Here is a 19,222-nt window from a genome sequence, read left to right as displayed (position 1 = left end):
ATGTATGTGAAAATACTTTTCTAAGTATAGAGATGTTTGGGGAGGACAGGCTGAGTAGCAGGAGGGAATTTAAATTGGGAGACCTGTCCACTGACCCCTAGACAGTCAGGATATTGGTGTTTTTCTTTTTCCCTGAAGAGGGGAGGATCAATGAATTTTTTTCTCCTTTAAAATATTATAAAATTATATTTATTCCCTTTTTCCTCAATAATACCTGATCACTGTTTTAAAATTAAAATGATATGGAGAAATGAAAGTCCTTTCATAATACCCCTCACTGATAATTAATGACTGTGTTTCAGATTATAATGGCTATATAACTATATATTGCACAAAATCCCACATATTTTACATAAATGGGAGCAACTATATATTTGTTCAGTATATTGCTTTTTTTAATCCTTACAATATATCTTGGCCATCTTTTCATATCAGCACTTAAAAATCTACTTTTTTAAATAGCTGCACGGTATCTTATTTTGTGAATGTGTGTGTGTATGTACACATTATTTTTTAAATCATCTATTGAAGGACGTTTAAGTTACTTCCAATTGTTTACTCTCCTAGACGCTGCTGTAATGAATATCCTTCCTAAGAAAGTTTAGAAGGATCTTCAGACTGTGTGACATTTGTCTACCCTGTAGTCGATGAGAGTGACCCAATCGGACTCTGTACTGAGGGTAGGAGTATGTTTCCCTGCGGGGAGAAACGAAGAATTCTCTCCAAAATACTTTGGCCGACACATTCATATTAGAGTTGCCAACAGGTGGGACCACCTCAACAAGAAGGGCACCCTGTTTAGCCAGTTTAGTAACAGCAGAGACTTGCTACAATTGCTCAGCACTGATTGCTGGATCAGAAGAGGAATTTCCAGACTCAGTTACAAGCAGGGCTGGTGCAGGGCTGTGGATTCCCCCAGACAGTCTGGAGACAGCTAGCCAGGGAGGTGGGCAGCAGAGCTCCAAATCAGGCGACAGCACGTGTGGAAGCGCAGTGACCTACAAGGAGACTCATAATTCATAGACCAAACCTCTTCCAGCAGAGGGCAGTGCCTCAGATATCAGGTGGGACTCAGGCCAGCTGGAGCCAGAGCCGGGGACTTCGCGGGACAGATGACACCAACCCTAGGCTGAGGAGAAATTGAGCTAAATTCTCCTTTGGATACTGTAAGTGACATTGGGGAGTACTCAGGGAGAGACACAGTGGGACTTCACACTACTGTAATTTGCCTGTTGTCTAATGTCTAACAATTTGGGTTTGGTAATAAATCCCTATTTATACAGTTCAGCCATTAGGGCTTACAAGTAAGGGGATTTGGGGTCAATTTAATTCGACTGGCCACTGACTCAGGTTTCTGGGTGCATGCCTGAATCAAAAAGGGAGTGACATGCCTAAAATATAACCTAGGCTTCTGGGACCCTGGGGCTCTGTGGATCTGACACAAAGTTTACAAATAGAAAGTTAGCAGAGGGAAAGATATGTAAGAAGTACCAATTTTATCTAAAAATAGAAACTTAGTGTGTTTAACCCGAGTCCTTTGCTTCTGAATTCAAAGACTATGAAGGATGGCCGTTAAAACAAACTTTAACTTGGAAGAGCCAGCCATGCAAATTGCTGTGCCTGCAAATAATGAAAAGATTAAAAGAAGTTAGTCTGCTGGCCTAAACAATTTCCAATCAAGGCTTCCCTGCTGCGTAGCGGTCGGAATAAAAAATGGGGCAAAGCTGAGTTACAGTACCGTAAAGTCTACTTCTAATCCTGTTGTTTTTCGACCCTGGTGATAAGAAAGAAAGGAATGACTTTGGCATTTGCTGATGGAGACAAGGCAGATTTGCCAGATGATAAAAGTACCGTGTGTGTGCTTAATTATTTGTCAGGCACGGCTAAATAAAACACATCACAGAGGAAATCAGAACCATTAGCGAAGTCGAAGGCTAGTTTGCACGCGTTTCTTCAAAAAATGTCAAGTGGAAGAAATACCAGCAAAGAGAATCAACTTTCTTGGCTGTTTTATTTTCCCTTCTGCTTCTAGTACGGAGATGTTTGGCGTTCTCCGGGTCGTTAGATCCGCCAAGAGTGGATCGAGTCCTCAGGCCGGGCTGGGGGCAGCTGAGACGCGGAGAGGCTTCCGCGAGGTCGGGGTGGGACTGTCCGCAGCATCAGCAGCAGGAACAGCAGCTGCGGGCAGCCGGGCGGAAAAAGGGAGGACGCCGGAGGTTCTGGGAGAGGCCCTTTGCCAAGGCCGTAGCCCCGACCCGAAACCGTCCCCTGGCCGTCTCGCCCAGCAGGGCGCGGCCCCAGCGCCACCCGGCTCGCCCCGGAGAGGTGGGACTTTCCCCACCGGAAGTGATCCCGTCCAGTCTCGGGGAACTGGGGCACCTCAACCAGTGTGTCAGGGAAACCCTTCCGGGTGTGTGCGGTGGGGGGGGGGGGGTGGGGGGGTGAGAAAAAAAAGAGGTGGGTTCGCCTGGAGTCCCAGCGGCCGCCGCCGCCGGACGGCCCCCGCCCCTTTTCCCTCTGCGAGCCGCAGCGCAGGGGCGGCGGTGAGACCAAGGAGCCGGCCGATGGCCATGGCCTTGGCGTGACAGAGCCTCCCGGGCGGCCGGGCGGGTGAGGACGGCAGGGTAAGCGGCGGCAGTGTTGGCGGCGGTGGCCGGGTCCGGGTGGGAGCCGGGGGCGGGGGAAGGGGAGGCGGCCGGCCGGGCCGCCCGGCTGGGGCGGGCGGGGGTCCGGCGGGTAACGCGCGCCCTCTCCCCGCCCCATCACAGGCCGGACGACGCCCGCGGGAGCCGCGGCCCAGAGACCCGTCCGGGCAGCAGAGACTGGAACAGAGCACACAGGCCCGGGCCGGCTCGGCGGCGCGAGCAGGAAGCGGGGTCCCTGGGCCCCTTTGTGTGAAGGGCGGGGGAGGGGTACGGGGCAGCCCCCGGCCGCAGGCTCCTCCGACGCCCGCCTTCCCGCGGGAGCCCCCGTCGGTCCTGCGGCGCCCACCCCTTCCCTCCGGGGGGCGCGCCTCGCCTCCCCCCGACTCCGGGCTGCTCCGGGCTCGCCCTCTCCCCACGCCCCCTGCCTGGGCTTCAGTTCCTATAGGAAGGGCATTACCATCCCATCCCCACCCACCCCGACACTTCGCTCTTTCCCCTCCCCCTCCTTTAACTTCCTCTTCTTCCCTCGTTGGGCCCGCGGCTGCTCTGCACTCTCCTCCCGGGTTCGCAGATTTCCGCCCACCTTCCGCCTCCCAGAGCCGCGCCGCAGCGAGCGGGGTGTAATTTTTCCCTCCCTCTGGTAGGAGTTGGGGAAGGTGAGACTCATGAGGGAATACAAGGTAGTGGTGTTAGGGAGCGGAGGGGTTGGCAAATCTGCCTTGACTGTGCAGTTTGTCACTGGGACTTTCATTGAGAAATATGACCCCACCATTGAAGATTTCTACCGCAAAGAGATCGAAGTGGACTCTTCCCCCTCCGTGCTGGAAATTCTGGACACCGCAGGAACTGAGCAGTTTGCCTCCATGAGAGATCTCTACATCAAAAACGGCCAAGGTTTCATCCTGGTTTATAGTCTGGTTAATCAACAGTCTTTTCAGGTAACCAAACCAAGTCTTGTAATTTGTTAGAAGGGGGTGTGGTAATCCTACATTTACTTCTGGTTTGCTTGCACCGTGCGTAAATGACTGTGTTTTGCTTTTGAAAGTTAGACATGGCGCATTTTTGAGGTTACTCCTGGCACGGAAAAGTATCGATTTGCTTCTGTAGAGAGGACTAAAGTCTCAACCGTCAACAAATGTTTTAAAGTTATTTTTAAGTGAAAGAGAAGTGAAAAAGAAATGTCAGCTTGTGTATATTTAGCCTGGACTATATAGCCTTCTGAAGTTGCTTGTTCAAGTCAACAAGTCTTGGTTAATGTACTCAACAAAACAACATTTAAAAGATAATCTCGGGCAAATAGAGCACTTCAAAAGGAAAATTATTTGGAGCCGATTATCTGTTGCACAGATAACTCCTCTGCGTCTGCTTCCCCCCTCCCCCTCTCTGTTCTCAGCCAAGTCTCTCAGCCAGATTTATAAATCTTAGGGCTGCAAGATGAAGAACTCAAGACCTGCCTTCTAGGCATTTTACTTACTTGGGGCGTGTGAAGGGAAGTTACTAATTGAAAAGACTAGTACCTAGAATTAATAACGAACAAAAATCTAGAATGACTCTCCTTTTTTGCAGTTCATTCAAATCATTTCTGATAATATTGACAATATTTATAGAAAATATGTGGAACTGGGAACACTGAACAAGTGCAGATTTCTAACCCCCGGCCGGTGGCCGAACTGGAGGTGGTCCAATTTCTTCGGAAAATCTGTCGTGTCCTTCACTGGAAGACAGACTGGAGGTTTAACATTATTTTAAGAGATGCAATAAATGTTGCTATTTATTCCTTGAAAATAAATAACCTCATATTGACCCGTTATATTGACCTCCATTGATTTAGGAAATGGATATTTTTTTCTGCATTTAAAGGTATGCACTAATGTTGCTTACATAAGAGACATTAAGTGCTTTAGCCAAGCCAATGTGCTAATTCCACTTTTCTTAGTATTTTAACTTAAAGTACTATAGTGAGCTTTTCCAGTAACCAGATATAGCAACTTCAGGATTTTTTTCTTTTAAAAATAATAATAAATGAAACAACGCTACTGTGACCAAACTAAAGTTCATTTTATGTAGGCTTAAATTCCAAAGCATTACTATTATAAAAGCATTTTTCACCAGAAAGTACCAATGTGCTAAAGGTGCTATTTGACAGGCGTTTTCTTTCTAAAGGATCCTTGGGACATTTGTTATTCTATTAGCTGACTCTTTTGAGGCTGGCAGTCTTTTGAAGGGTTTTTCATAAGATATCCATTATAGCTACTTCTTTTATACACATAAATAGTGAAAAACTGCCATTATTTCAGTGGAGACTTAAACTCTTTTAAGCCCAAATGCCGTAAATTTGGATTCTCAGCTGAACTTGTGTTTCCATAAGGACACAGGGAAAAGAAGCTTAACCTAGAAGACTGAATTGATATGTGATCAAACAAAATTGTTACAAATGTCAAATAACCGTATGTTTTTGTAAATTTTCAGTGCCTTGTTTTTCCTTCATCCTGCAAGTGAATACTGTGCACTGCAACTATTCAAATTAAACACATGTTATATTTAAGTCAAATCTTTTAAGTTACAAAAAATTTCAAAAAACTAATGTCAGTATTAAATCTATAACATGTCTTAAATCAGTACTACCCACCCCCCCACCCAAAGTTCGCCCTCCTAGAGAATTGTTAAGGCTCTTACCTTTTGTAATTAATTGTAATTACTTAGAAAAAATAATACACGTGGGAGAAAATTCAAGTTGTAAACCCGAACATAGGCAAAGGAAAGTTTGACTTCTTCCCGCCCAGACTCCCCCCTGCATTGTCCCTCCCAGGAGCTGCTCACTAGTGTACAGTAATTTCTAACATTGAAGTGTATTTTGAGGATAAAGGCATACCGTTTCATTTTAAATGAAACATTGACACGTGTGAATCTGTTTTTAACTTTGGTCTTCTAGACACAACGCAGTGTTTTTGTTCCCACCTAAAACACTTTCTCTCAAGCGCTCTTGCTAAATGGCTAGGAATGCATAGATGCTGCCATCCTGTGCTAGGATAACAGGTGTTATCAGGAGTGATGACAAGCCGGCAGGTTTAAGGACATGGCCAGACACCCTTTTGTACAAATGGATTCATCATATTTGGGAATTTGCTTTTCAAATCAGTATCGACTGAGGGAAAGAAGTGATTAAATGAGTCCTAAAGTTAGTGTGCAACCTACATTTTATATTCTTGACAGAAATCCAGCAGGTAGGGTCTGTGGAAATTATCTAGTTGCTACTTCAATGGAGAAAATGACATTTTCTCTATTTGGGTGTGTAGTTTTATTTTGGATTCAGCGTTCTCTACTTACTGAAGGATGACTTCTTGCAATATTGCAATATTTCTTTTATGGTTATGCAAATAGCATAATTTTTTCCCTTTCTCTTTGTGACTGTTTACATAGGATATCAAGCCAATGAGAGATCAGATTGTCAGAGTGAAGAGATATGAAAAAGTCCCACTGATCCTAGTAGGAAATAAAGTGGATCTGGAACCAGAAAGAGAGGTTATGTCTTCAGAAGGCAGAGCTCTGGCTCAAGAATGGGGCTGTCCTTTCATGGAGACATCGGCAAAAAGTAAATCAATGGTGGATGAACTTTTTGCCGAGATCGTCAGGCAAATGAACTATTCTTCCCTGCCCGAGAAGCAAGATCAGTGTTGTACAACTTGCGTTGTCCAGTAAAAAAAAGATAACCTCAATCATGGCCATACCGAGCAGGTTAGTTGTTGATGGAACCTTATGTTTTTGGTCAAGTGGAACAAAAAGCTGGGTAATACTAATAATACACATTGTGCTACCTTAAATTTCTTTATTTTTAAAATAATATTTCCCTTAGCGCAAAATAGTCAACATTCAATGTAGAAAATCGAAAAAAATACAGATTAGTAAAATGAAGGTAAGAAATTGCCTGTATTCCCATCACCAAGATTTGTTTTTTAAAGCAATTTACTGTGCTTCTCTCTCTGGTAACATTCCTTTGGGGTGGGGTAAGTTAAAGGATGATACACCTTTTCCCTGTTTTGGTGATGTAGCATCCAAAATGCATGGGAGAGCATCCAGTAATAATTTGAGAAGATGATTAGTTTTGTGTTTTCTATGCTTTTCTTTTCTGGGCTGGAGAGCTGCTGTAATTGAAATCATCAATTTACTAATCACCCAAGTGCTAGATTTACAGGATGATTATTTAATCAAGTTAATCTGTACCTTGCACTGGAGGGACTTAAGTGACCTCTGATAATAATAAATTATAGTGCCACAATGTACCTTGACTTCATTATGAATATATGGTCCAGATGAGAATCTGGTGAAATCATCTGTGATGTGTTTAGAACGGACAGTCCCAAGCCTAGGAAAATAATGTATTCAGTTTAATAAATAATGGAGTTAAGAACAATAGTAAAATCTTCAAACCTTTCATTGGGCTAAATAACTTAATAAAGGTTTTTTTAATGATTGTGTTTTTGGAAAAGTAAGGTTATATAAAATTTACTGAGCATTTAAAATGAGATTATTTTATTCATGTCATGATCTTTTAATCTAGATTGTAATTGGGCAGATAGTCTCACTTAGACAATAATACTTGGATTATAAGATAAGACAGCAAATATCCTGGATGACTGAGAAACCACAGAAAATGCCAGACTAGCCTGACAATATCAGGAATGGAATTGATTGTTTTGAGCCAAGACTGACCTCAAGTCTAAGAGACAGTGTTGCAAATGGCAACAGTCATTTCAGATCGCAGAGATGATTCCTAATCAAAGGTCTGGCTTTATATGTGCTCCCTGGAGAAAAGACTAACAGTCCCTAATTTATCTTTTCAGACAAGATCTTCTGTCAGCTGGTGTCATCTTTGAAAATGAAGGATGACAACAGTGCTTTATTCAAAATGCTTTCACTCATCAGTTTTTGAGCATACCAGAATGAGATGAAAACACATTTATTGTCTTATACCTAGCTCCATCTGTTATCATATAGTGTCACTGTGCAGACTGTAGCCCAGCATATGTTTTGTTGATAGCATCACACTTGCAATATAGTTTTTTGAGGCAGGAACAGGCCTATGTAGGTGATTGAGTCCAGGGTTCTTGATACCACAATGTCTCTTCTTAAATTGTAAGCCAACTTCAAGTTTGAGCAAGTTCTGTGTGGTGTCGCATCTTTACCGTTATGCTCTACTTCTCTATCTGACACTTTTAACCAGGCAAATGACGTAAGTGTGTGCGTTTTAGTTTTATCATCTTTATAAAAAATTAACCAGCTCCTGCAAAATGTTCCCAGTTTTTTTCTGTCATTAATGTAGACAGCTATAGGAAGGAAACTGAATAAAATTGGTCTCACATGTAGAGGGCCACTGTCTTATTCAAATTGGCAAATGAGTAATGTCTAAAGCTATTTTTAAAGATTTCTTATTCTGAGTTATTTCTGAGTTTATTTCATTTTGCAGCTTTTGTGATCTAAATTACTTTTAGTCTGTTTGGTTACCTACACGAATGATTAAGTAGACTTTTTAATATCTCAAGGAAACTATGTTTATATTTTTTGTTAACTAAGGTACTGAAATCAGAAAATATTAATAACAATAATTGCTCATTTTTATAATAATGGGTTAAGTTGCCTGTGTAGTTTTTGTTTGGTTTTTATAAGCAGAATATACAATTGAAGGTGTGAGTCTTGAAATAAAATATCTAATCAGCTGGATTTCTGAAAATGTTATAGGGAGTCCCCTGACCAAGATCTTTTAGAACAAAGCACACTATATGCAGTGGGGTTTTTTGCTATCAAATAAAATTGAACTGATGTGCACAGGTATCTGTAATTGGAGGTCCATAAAGTTTGTGGTTGTGCTTGCTTACTATTTATTTGAAAAAATAGGTGATGGATTCTGAGTCCTGTAGCTTGAGTCATAGAGCTCTGAAGTCTACCAGTCCCAGATTTAGATTGAAGATCAAACTTTGACAAATAAAGGTGATTTGGGAAATGTTTGTCCTTAATATTTATAAGAGTACCTTGTCCAAATTAGAGATAGTAAGACTCAAGTGAGTCAGAAGAACTGTGATTGTTGTAAGTTGGTTTCTCTTAATTGAAAGGGAAAATATATTAATGTTCTAAGCATTACTGCTGATAATTCCTCACATTTATTTCTTACCACCCTTCAATTTGAGTCACCAGTCTGTTGCCCAACACCTGTTTATCTGCATGGCTCCCAGGATTGTTTCCTCACCTTTCACCCTCCCACTGGCAGTAATCTTACTGTAAGTCTGGAAGCAATGCCAGATTCCTTATGCACTGCTTTCGTGGCTGGTTTCCTTACTGACCTGAGGAGCCTGCCACCAACTGCTTTGAAGGACTTCATTTACTGTGCAGCAGAAGTATAATAGAGACCCAGGTCAGTGTGGCAGCCCTGTCTTGGTTTTATTAACTGTATCATCGGTCCCCTGTATTGGTGTAAATAGTTGACATTTGGCTGTTGTGCGATACTGTCGTTGAGAATGATGAGTGTTTTGTTAGTAATCTCATAATACTATAAAAGAAGTAAATCACAGTGCTGTGGGGTTTCAGGGAAAGGAGAGACCACGTTCAGTTAGAGCAGGTTCTCAACATTCAGGACTCTTTGCTGTAGCGACCATCCTGTGCATTGCAGAATGTTTAGCAGCATCCCTAGCCTCTACCTACTAGGTGCCAAGAGCATTCCCCCCGCCCCTCTGTTGTGGTGAACAGTAATATTTTCAGACATCGCCAGGTGTCTCCTGGGGGGCAAAATTGCCCCTGGTTAAGAACCACTGATTTAGAGGAATGGGGGAGCAGTAGCGTTTGAGTCAGACCTTGAAGAATGGGTAGGATTTGAGTGGATGGGGGGAGGGGTAGAGGTGATTTCCAAACAGAGGGAATGCCAGAAAGAAAGAAAATAATATCCTAAAAATATTCTGTTAGGGAAGTACAGTAAAGTTATTCCTTAAATGTGATCATTTGGTAAATACTCTTTTGGCAGATAGAATTTTTTTAAAGATTATTTTTTCAAGGATTCCTGTATCTCAGTCCAGTATTGACAGAAATTAATATAATTATTTTTTAAAAAACAGGAATGAAAGAAGGTGTTCTTTACTACAGCTTGAAGGTCTCCTGCAGGATTTTATCCTATTTTTCTCCGTGTATTATGGACGGGTTCTCTCGACGAGAGTAAGTGGTGCATAAGAGTACCAAACACCGGGAATCAAACTGAAAGAACAAAGATCATTATTTATGTCAGCCTCAGTTCATTATATATGTCAGCCCGAAGAAAAAGGGAGATTCTTGATTCAAGACTAGTACATCATTTCACGTGGCGGCAGAATGCCCGGGATGTTAACAAAGGCTCCTGAAAGGCTGAACCATCTATGAATGTCATTTTAGTCTAGCTGGCCTTACTATTTCTAAACACAGTGGAATTGATTAGCATTTTCAGGTTCTTTTTTAAATAAATAAATATGTGGAATCAGAATTGTTTCTAATCTTTCTTCCAGCTTTTAATTAGATATGATATGCCGGGGGATTTAGCAGATGTGAGGGGGAAATCATGAAAATTAACTCACATTTTGTACTTTAAAATGCTGGCATTTTCATATCCAAGTTAAATATTAATCATATCAGTAAAACACTGGGGTGGAATTCTATTGTTGAAGTTACAGTTTAGAGAGATACTTCCTTTTTTCCCCCCTGCCCTATCTTGCTTATCACTTTGGAGAAAATAGCTTACTTTAAATGCTCGTTCGTCATCCAGTTCACATAGTGAGCCAGAATGAAGCCTGTGACACAGCGGCCCTGAGTGGAGGAGAAAGCATTCCTTGGGGTAGTGTGTACCATATAGATCTGCAATGGACCTGGGGCAAAAGGGAAGAACAGAGTTGCCTTGTCCTTTCTGCCCACTAATTCTCCCAGACCTTCACTGACCCCCACAAGGTTCATGGTTTGGGACTGTTCAGGGTGGATAGGTGCCTAGTTAGACCTGCTCTGGGTGTGGAGGTGTCTGTGATTAGAATTAGAATGACTCTTTGTATATCTGTTCCCACTTTCACTGCTTCCTTTTAACCTCAAGATTAGGCTTTTATTGCAGAATAAAATGCATTTGAGCCATTCACTTTTACTCTGTTACCTCTCTAGCTTAGAATGAGCCATCAGTAGAATTAACAAAAATTGCATCATGGAGTTGGAGAATTGCCACTGAGGAAGTATTCTAGCCATACTTCAGGAAAGATTCTCCTCGTGGGAGTACTTCTCAGTGGAATTCTAAAATCCAGAAGATAATATCACCAAGAAAAACTTAAATCCTGTCAGCTGTTGGAAAAACTTATCCTACTAAAAACATACTCCCAAATTCCTTTGATTAGCCACAGTCTTAGGAGTATGGGATTCAGAAAAAGCAATTTAGAGTTGAGGGAAGCAGTGCCCTACCTGGTTTAATTCAAAGCTAGCAGCTAGGATCAGATCATTGGGCTCTCACACTGCTGCTTATTATCAGTGGGCATGACCATACTGTTTGAGATCTCAGAATTGAATTCATCATATTAATTTAAACTTAGAGATTTTAGGTTTAGGACGTAAGAAAAATAGCTTTTCCTTTTTACCCTGGGTTTACTGTAAACTTTTACGTGTGCATGTTCTCCTTAAAGCACGGTTCACCTTCCATTTGAGGATTCTATGCCATAGGTTCAGCTTCTGCTCTCTAATGGGTGACAGATGAGCACTTTTAATGATCCTATAGCTCTCTCACTCCACCCCCTAATAAGCTTCATGAGTGTTATGCAAATTACAATGGAGAAACAAGCAAGATATTTGACAAAAAACATAAACTCTATCAACAGAATTCTAGCCTAGTGCTTTGCTAATATAATTAATATTTAACTTGGATATGAAAATGCCAAGTAAAAACTGGGAAACAAAATTTATTTTTTTTAAAGTTCCTTTGGTTAAGTCCCCAGAATATCATATGTATAAAACTGGAAAAAGTTAAAATTGATTATGGTTGCACATTTATATTTGCTAAAAAGAATGCTAGTAAATACCATTGTATTTAGAAATGCTAAATCCAGCTAAGCTAGAAAGGCATTCATAAACTGCTAAGCCTTTTAGGAGCCTTTGTTAATATCCCAGGCATTCTGCTGCCACGTGAAATGATGTGCTAGTCTTGAATCAAGAGTCTCCCTTTTTCTTCACGCTGACATAAATAATGATCTTTGTTCTTTCAGTTCTGTGTTTGGTACTCTCGTGTACCAATTTACCCCACTTGGGAGACCGTATTTCATAATTTCCTGAGCAAAAGGTTTGGACTGTTGTTTGGGATTTTTTTTTATTCTTTCCTAACGAAATCTAATTAGAAAAAAGTGGAAAAGTGAAACCAGTTAAGCAAGAATTTGAGCAGAAGCTTCCAGCGTTCAGATTTGTTGGGTGTCTTGCTGGAAACTTGAGAGTAAGGACGAGCATCACTTGTGTTCTATCTCACAAGCAGCATGTTGTACTTTTGCAGTGTGTCTGGATGTGATATCCTGGGAGTTAAAAAGTATGACTTTGACCAGCTGCCTTTAAAACTTCTGGAATGTTTTTTAAATGAATAAGAGTTGTTAGTACACTGAAAATTTTGCTTTCACAGTGTGGAGCAATAACATTTACATTTTGCATTCAGTGAACTTCTAATCTGAGAGAGACTGTACTTTTGGCTTAATGCAAGCTTTTGCCTCAGAATTTATTACTGCAGAGAATTAAAATTTATTACTCTCTTGAAAAGTAGTTGGTATTAATACTTTGTTTAATGGTATGCCTCATATTAATACTGTTGAATCTGACCCGGGATTTATCTATGTCTCTTGATTTCACTGGAGTATTGTCATCCTGTGGAATGTGGATAGACCAAGTATTAACCAGGTTTTTAGAGGGTGGGAAATAATGCATTTATCACATTTTATTTAATGTAGATTATGGTTAATAAGCTGGTATGTATTCTTAATGTTTATTTTGGCTAGAAATAATTACTACTTCCTCAATTTGATTTCAGAGAATGCCTGAACTATTAGATCATCCAAGTCTTCCCTATTTAAGAGACATATTCATATTTGGAAATCTTAAACTCTTTATAATTGTTTATTTTGAAAAATGTGGGTTAAAATTTATAGTCAAGGGCTTCCCTGGTGGCGCAGTGATTGAGAGTCCGTCTGCCGATGCAGGGGACACGGGTTCGTGCCCCGGTCCGGGAGAATCCCATGTGCCGTGGAGCGGCTGGGCCTGCGCATCCAGAGCCTGTGCTCCGCAGCGGGAGAGGCCACAGCGGTGAGAGGCCCGCGTACAGGAGAAAAAAAAAAAAATTATAATCAACTTACTAATTCATGTTAATTGACGAAAGTCTGATCTGAAAAAGAGTCCTCACAATGAACTGAGTATATAATGAAATACTGTTGTGTTCAAATAGGTATAAAAATTGAAATGAGGCTAAAAAATAAAAATATAAAGGTCTTTAATTTGGATATCAAAGGCATAATCCTAGTCTTCTAGAAATTTATAACGTAGTTGAGAAATGAAAATGTTACCTGACGTTTGACATGTAAGGTGCTTTCACATAGTACCTTATGTGATGTTTACCACAACCCTGTCAGGAAAGAATTTTTATCCTTATTTTAATGATGAGGAAACTGGACTTGCCCAAGCTTAAATAACCAGTGTCCTGATTAACAACTTGCGTTAATGCAAAGAAAGTCTTAATTTTAATTGGAAGAAAAATTTTTCTTTAATAATTTCTGAAGAGGCAAACTTTTGTTCTGTTTTTCCTAATGTGTTTAGGTGGCAGAATTTCAATAATAATGAGAGACGTTCTTTAAAACTAATCATTTTTATGATATAGCTGCTAATAAAGAGTTCTTTTAGGCTCTTTGAACACTAATAGATGTGTAGCTGTCAAATGAAATTAAAATTTTGCATGTATAAACATTGGTAGAGCCCTAAGATGATCTTAAGTTGGTTTCACTTGGCATTGTTTCATAGTTGCTATTCTACTCTTTGTTTCTGGCTTTATTTAACAATTTTAATCTTTCACACTAAAAAATGTAATTCCATTCCCCTAGAAGCACTTTGGTGATCCAGCATATTTAAAAGACATTGTGTCTGAATGATAGATTTTTTTTCCCCCCTGGTATTAATTAGGAGGGCGGAAGTCTACCAATTCTAAGAGCAGAGACTGAGAAATCTGAATCATAGGAGAAGCTTTTATGGTTGGGAGGATGTACTGAAGAGGGCAGACCAGAGTGGGAAATTTGAACTACTGCTGTCACCTAGCATCTAACCCAAGTCGGGGTACCTAGTAGATGCTTGATAGCTAGACTGTGATTGAATTACATTCTCTTATTTTAAAATCTCAAAAAAACCCTAACTTTTGAAGTTTTGCGTATTGTCAAGTTAGTTCATAATCAGTATACATTTAATTCTAATACTATTTCCCATTAAAAACATGAAGAGATCAAATTCAAAGTAGAAGTGACATTTGCCACTTTTACACTGTAAGATCTTTTAAACACGTAATAACATTTTTAATATTGTATACTTTATAAAATATAATATTTTTAAAAATAAAAGTTACAGTATATTACATCCAGTGCATCATTATAGTGTTGCTAAAATTTAATGATTCTTTTGGACCACAGAAAATTATTTTTGCTTAAATTTATGGGGAACACAGTGAAATTCCACTTTACGATTCTGGTACCACTTGCATGTGTATACAGATCTGTTGTCAGTGTTTTCATTTTAAACTGTAATCTATATTTCTACATTTTAATGACATTTTAATCTTAATTGCAGATAAAACTCAGAGGAAATTTGCACAGATGCTGCTTTGGAGAACTTTACAACCTGGGTTGCAGAACTGAGCCTTGGTAAACCTGTCTCTATTACAGCATGTTGCCATACATCTAATTAAGTGCATAAGGTCTTTGGCCTTCAAGATCCATTGACCTTAAACAGGAATGCTTAGCACGTTTACCATATGTTTAAAATCTGTTCTTTATCAATCAGTCCTTTTGTAGCTTTCTAAGTTCTTATTGATGGCTAATATGCAAGAATTAATTTTTAATATTTTAATTGATTTCTTTAATCAGTTTCTCAACTTGTATTTATTAAATACTCAAACTCAGTATTACCTACTCAATGCCTTTTAAAAGAAAGTTATAATGGAGAAAAAATTGAGCCTTAAACAAATGGTTACTTCTGTATATTACCTCGCACCAGTGCTTCATTCTATTTGTAAAATCTTTCTCCTTTAAATGGTTGGTTAATACTTTGAGCCTTTGTTTACGTGTGGCAGTGTTGTAAAAAGAAACTAAAGATCACATTTTACCTGTATGGATGGAATATCCCTTTTCTTCAAGTGCAGTTTGTGATGTGTTTTTGTAATTAAAATGTTCTGAAAGTTACAATTGATATTTGAAATTGACTGTAGAGCATTTAGCTGAAGAGTTAAGCATTTGATTCCATTAGGTTTTCACATGTGTTAATCTCATTTACAGCATCAAATTGCAGCAGTAACATTTTCCTTTCTGTGAAGTTCTAAATTTAGTTATGACCTACTTAGCAATGCCTTTGAAGAGGGATATTGTATCCATGGTAAATTAATTGTATACCTAAACAGAGATAGCTCAGCTTTGCCTGTCAGGCTTGTAATTGACATCTAGTAGACTTCTGCACATGTAAAATTAAATTCAAATAAAATCATATACAGTTTCTAGTTCTTAATATTTGTCTTTCTGAGTAATAGTTTAAAGCAATATTTGTTAAAGTTTTCTTGCACTATCACAATTGCTTTTTAGTTATTTCTCAAGAAGCATGTTTGTAGTAGAGACAAAAATCTGTGTAACAGGAGGGAGGATAGCGCCAAGTCTCTGGGCGTTTTGTTTTTGTTTTTGTTTTTTTTTGCAAATGTGCTTCTAATAGCCATTGCCTTCCATGTTGTTTACCTAATCAGCACATTTTGTCTGAATACTTGAACATTTTAACAGTAATACAGGTATAGAAGCAGAAAGAAAACTTATAAAGAGTAATCTTGTGGTTCAGTTTTAACATCATGACGAGCGCTTTTTCTAGCAATGATTTAAAAATTTTGTAAGTTTGACAGTATTTTGTTGTTGGGTTTTTATTTGGTTTTAGTTGTGTGCTTTTAATTTGCAGAAGTTAATAACTGCAGCTCACCTACTGCACCAAAGTTCTCGATTTTAGGAGCCCAGCTTTAGTCATTTGAACATGCTTCTAAATAAAACAAAACAGAAAACCAAAACTATACTTTTGATCTATAATAATAGCTCAATAACTTTGTCAAGGAAAGCTCTAATATATGCAGTGATGGTTTTTGGAAGGGTGTGGCAATTTTAAATTTATATTGTGTGTGATGTTCAAATAAAGTGTTATCTACATTCATGTGATTTATTGGTCAGCATGACCATTAATTATTGTGTAGAAATTAATTAAACTTTGATTTCCTTTTTTAAAATCGTGTTGCATTTGATTCCTGATCAAATTCCCTCAAAATGAACTCTTGATTTTAGATTTTGAATTTTATGGTGAGATTGTAAGGGTGGAGGCAATTGAAACTTTGTTTCTTATTTATAAACTGCTTGAAATGAATACCTAATTTAAGTTTGCACTTTAACACCAAACTTAAAACCAAACACTCAGTTCAAAGTAGGTTAGGTGATTGTGGTTCATCTTTATTAGTTTTGTGAAATTCTAAAGGAATCAAATAATTCATAATTTAAATTTTCTGCAGATGGATTTTTTTTTAATACAGTGTTTCTTTCCTATGGATAGTTCTCATTCTCTTGCTCTCTCTCGCTCTCTCTGTCACTGACCTCAGCAGCAAGTTTAACTTGAATTCACTTAGGATCACAGGAATCAGGGGAAAGTGATTTAAAGGTGGTTTCTCCAGCACACTTTAAGAAAAGGGACCAAAAGTTATTTTAGCTTCCTCAATAGATTGCATGTCAAGTTGCTTATTAGGATAATAAATTAATATTAAATGCAATATATGTCTCGTCTTTACTATGGCATCTGTTTAGGAGTTGTTCAAATCACTGCAGTAGGGCTCTGCAAATAAAATCATGTAACCTATTATCATGGATCTAATGTACTGTAACTTTATCAGTGAAAGGTAAAAAATCTCGAATAACAAGTACAAACATTGAACAATGACCTATAAAGATTTGTAAAAGTAAAATTTTTCCAATAGATTTCATTCTTGTCATTTTGTAAGACGACCCTGCAGTCCACCTGTTTGTAACTTTTTTAATAAAATAGACATCTGTATTACTGAGGTTGTTTTCTTGAATTATTTGGTGTATTACTACTTGTTATTTGCTAGCTTGTAAATCTCATAACTCAAAGTCATTACTTTTTATCAAAATGATAATGTGTATTGCAGTACATGTTTAAACAAGTTAAACGTTCACTTGTGTCCTTAGTCACCATTCTGGCATATATGGGGAAAAACTGAGATATATCCTAAAATGTAATATTTAATCAATTGAATAACTTACAAATAAATTAGAAATTAGAAATAATGGGTAAAAAAGTATAATGTATATGACTTGTCCCAAATGGAGAAAGTGGCCCAGCTACAAATCTGTTGTAGTGGCCCAGCTACAAATCTGGCTGGGAATTGTCCATGTGTAGGACTTTCCAGATGATATTAAGCAATATAATTAAATTCTGAAATAATGAATTAAGAAAATTCAACACAATTATCGCTTTGTTTTATCCAGTGAAAGGTTTTGCCAGTCACTTTAATTCACTGCTTAACCTAGTGTTTTTAAATTGTTGAACTGAATAGATGTTTTAATCTCAATGTTCGTTAAAGCCACGTTTTCTTTGAAGTTGGACAGTTCTGTCTGTCCAAATATATTATGAACTGGACTTTTTTAATTGTAAAAATGGGCAGATTTATATACCTGTGTCATAACATACAGAAGATATTTTGTTGTTTATTACCATCGATTATCAGTCTTTAGTTGGGCTCTGAATACCCCATATATGCCATACTAGATGCTGTCCTTCAAGTCCAAAAGCCCTTTTCTACAAGGAAGGCTCTCATGACTTCAGAGCCCTCCCCCTTTTTTTCTACCGAAGGAATAGCATCCCTCATCCAGCAAGGTCAACACTTTTAACCAAGTGAATAACAGAGAGAGAGGGTGGAGTAGGGTAAATGCCTGATGAGCCAAATCAGTAGGGTACTCTGTCACAGCCAGGTCACCTTTATATCTTCCCCTTTTCTGCCCTTTTCATGTTCTCATCTGGGGAGAAGATTCATCCTCCAGGACATAGCTGCTTGTGTGGGTCAATATCCAAAGCTGTAAGACTTCTCGTTCAGATTTAAAACAGGGACAGTTTTTAGATAGGCTCCTGCTTTCACATATACTTATCTCATTTGAACCTTACAGCTATCTGGTGTTTTGGACTTTATTGTCCCCAATTTGTTGTTGATGAAACCAAAGCTCAGGAAAGTTGTGACTTAAGATCATAAAGGCAAAGTCAAATGATTAAAATGTTGAGGAGGGTACTTTGGGACAAGGCTTAAAATTAATTCATCATTGGGTAGTGTCAAATATGTGCTGTTAAAATTATAAGCTCATGGAAGCAACACAAAAGACACACAGCAAGAAATAACTGTTTTGAGTCAGTGTGACAGTTCATATGTAACAAAATACTGTGGGTCCTATTTAAAGGTAATGTGTTTGTTATATTGCTAAGAGTTTATGTAAGACATAAGCTATTTTCATTATAGCTATTTTTCTTTGGAAAGTCAATGTCTTAAATCAGAATTTGGCAGTCTTTGGCCGCCAGGCAGAATCCAGCCCAGTTAGCAGTGCCAAAAGAACTATAGTTAGATTTAGCAGCTGTATCCTGAATCCATTGCAGAGTTCAGCTGCACCCTTTTTCTACCTAAACTTAGCGTTTGAATGGAGGACCAGAAGTGCAGTTGATCCCAGACACATCCTTTGTCAGCAAACAAACCTACTTCAGTGAGTGCTTAGGCATTGCTCTCTATGGCCCAGGCTGCCCCATTCACAAACTCAATGGTCCTGTCATTGTACAGGACCCATTCATCAGTTTTCTCCCATAGACTGTGAGCTCCCTGAAGGTAGGGCCTTGCCTAGGTCACTTCTTACCTCTAGTGTGTTATAGGTGCTCAATAAATATTTTATGAAATTATAATCACAGAACCAGTATGGCAGATGGGCGTTCACTCTTTAGAAAACTCTAACCCTGCCATTTCCTACTGGTCATTTTCATTTATAGCAGGTAGTATGGGAAATGCATTTTCTTCCTCCACCTTCCTGCATCCTCTGCAGCACTAAGTTGATTTTTTTTTGCTCCTTTGTTTTGCTTTCTGTTTTTGTTTAGGAGAGAAGTAATTGTTTCCAAACTCATTTTCAAGAGAAATGTATACCATAAAGAGATGGTCCATACAGGCGTACCGTAAATATGGACGGACGGGCCTTGAGTCTAAGATTAAATTCCCCCAGAATCTAGGGAGGAGAATACAGTCAAGAAAG

General features: G+C 39.0%; 1 protein-coding gene across 5 annotated transcripts; it reads left to right on the top strand.

The window, feature by feature from the left end:
- The first annotated feature begins 1,060 nt into the window (after window positions 1-1,060).
- On the top strand, window positions 1,061-16,983 carry RAP2C (RAP2C, member of RAS oncogene family). 5 transcript variants are annotated; one of them, XR_004348069.1, is made up of 5 exons: window positions 1,061-1,166; window positions 2,769-3,301; window positions 3,423-3,583; window positions 6,066-6,380; window positions 14,484-16,983. XR_004348069.1 is itself a non-coding variant. In XM_032619912.1 (5 exons), exons 3-4 carry the CDS (start codon window positions 3,509-3,511, stop codon window positions 6,342-6,344), a joined length of 354 nt encoding a protein of 117 aa, XP_032475803.1. In that variant the 5' UTR covers window positions 2,426-2,624; window positions 2,769-3,301; window positions 3,423-3,508; the 3' UTR covers window positions 6,345-6,380; window positions 14,484-16,983. The 5 variants fall into 5 exon arrangements, 4 of the variants coding, with proteins under 4 accessions (XP_032475801.1, XP_032475802.1, XP_032475800.1 ...); XM_032619912.1 differs by lacking the exon at window positions 1,061-1,166 and adding an exon at window positions 2,426-2,624; XM_032619910.1 differs by having other exon boundaries at window positions 1,095-1,166; window positions 2,769-3,583.
- Window positions 16,984-19,222: the final 2,239 nt, after the last annotated feature.

The sequence above is a fragment of the Phocoena sinus genome, chromosome X, assembly GCF_008692025.1.
Source record: "Phocoena sinus isolate mPhoSin1 chromosome X, mPhoSin1.pri, whole genome shotgun sequence".
Classification (NCBI taxonomy): Eukaryota; Metazoa; Chordata; class Mammalia; order Artiodactyla; family Phocoenidae; genus Phocoena; species Phocoena sinus.
Note: the sequence above shows the minus strand (reverse complement) of the source record. Positions and strands in the feature narration are given on the sequence as shown.

Excerpts from the sequence above, each read along its gene's own strand:
- RAP2C (XM_032619910.1), top strand. The coding sequence starts at position 3,311 with ATGAGGGAATACAAGGTAGTGGTGTTAGGGAGCGGAGGGGTTGGCAAA. Across the intron at positions 3,584-6,065 it reads TTAATCAACAGTCTTTTCAG|GATATCAAGCCAATGAGAGA; the intron begins GTAACCAAACCA and ends CTGTTTACATAG.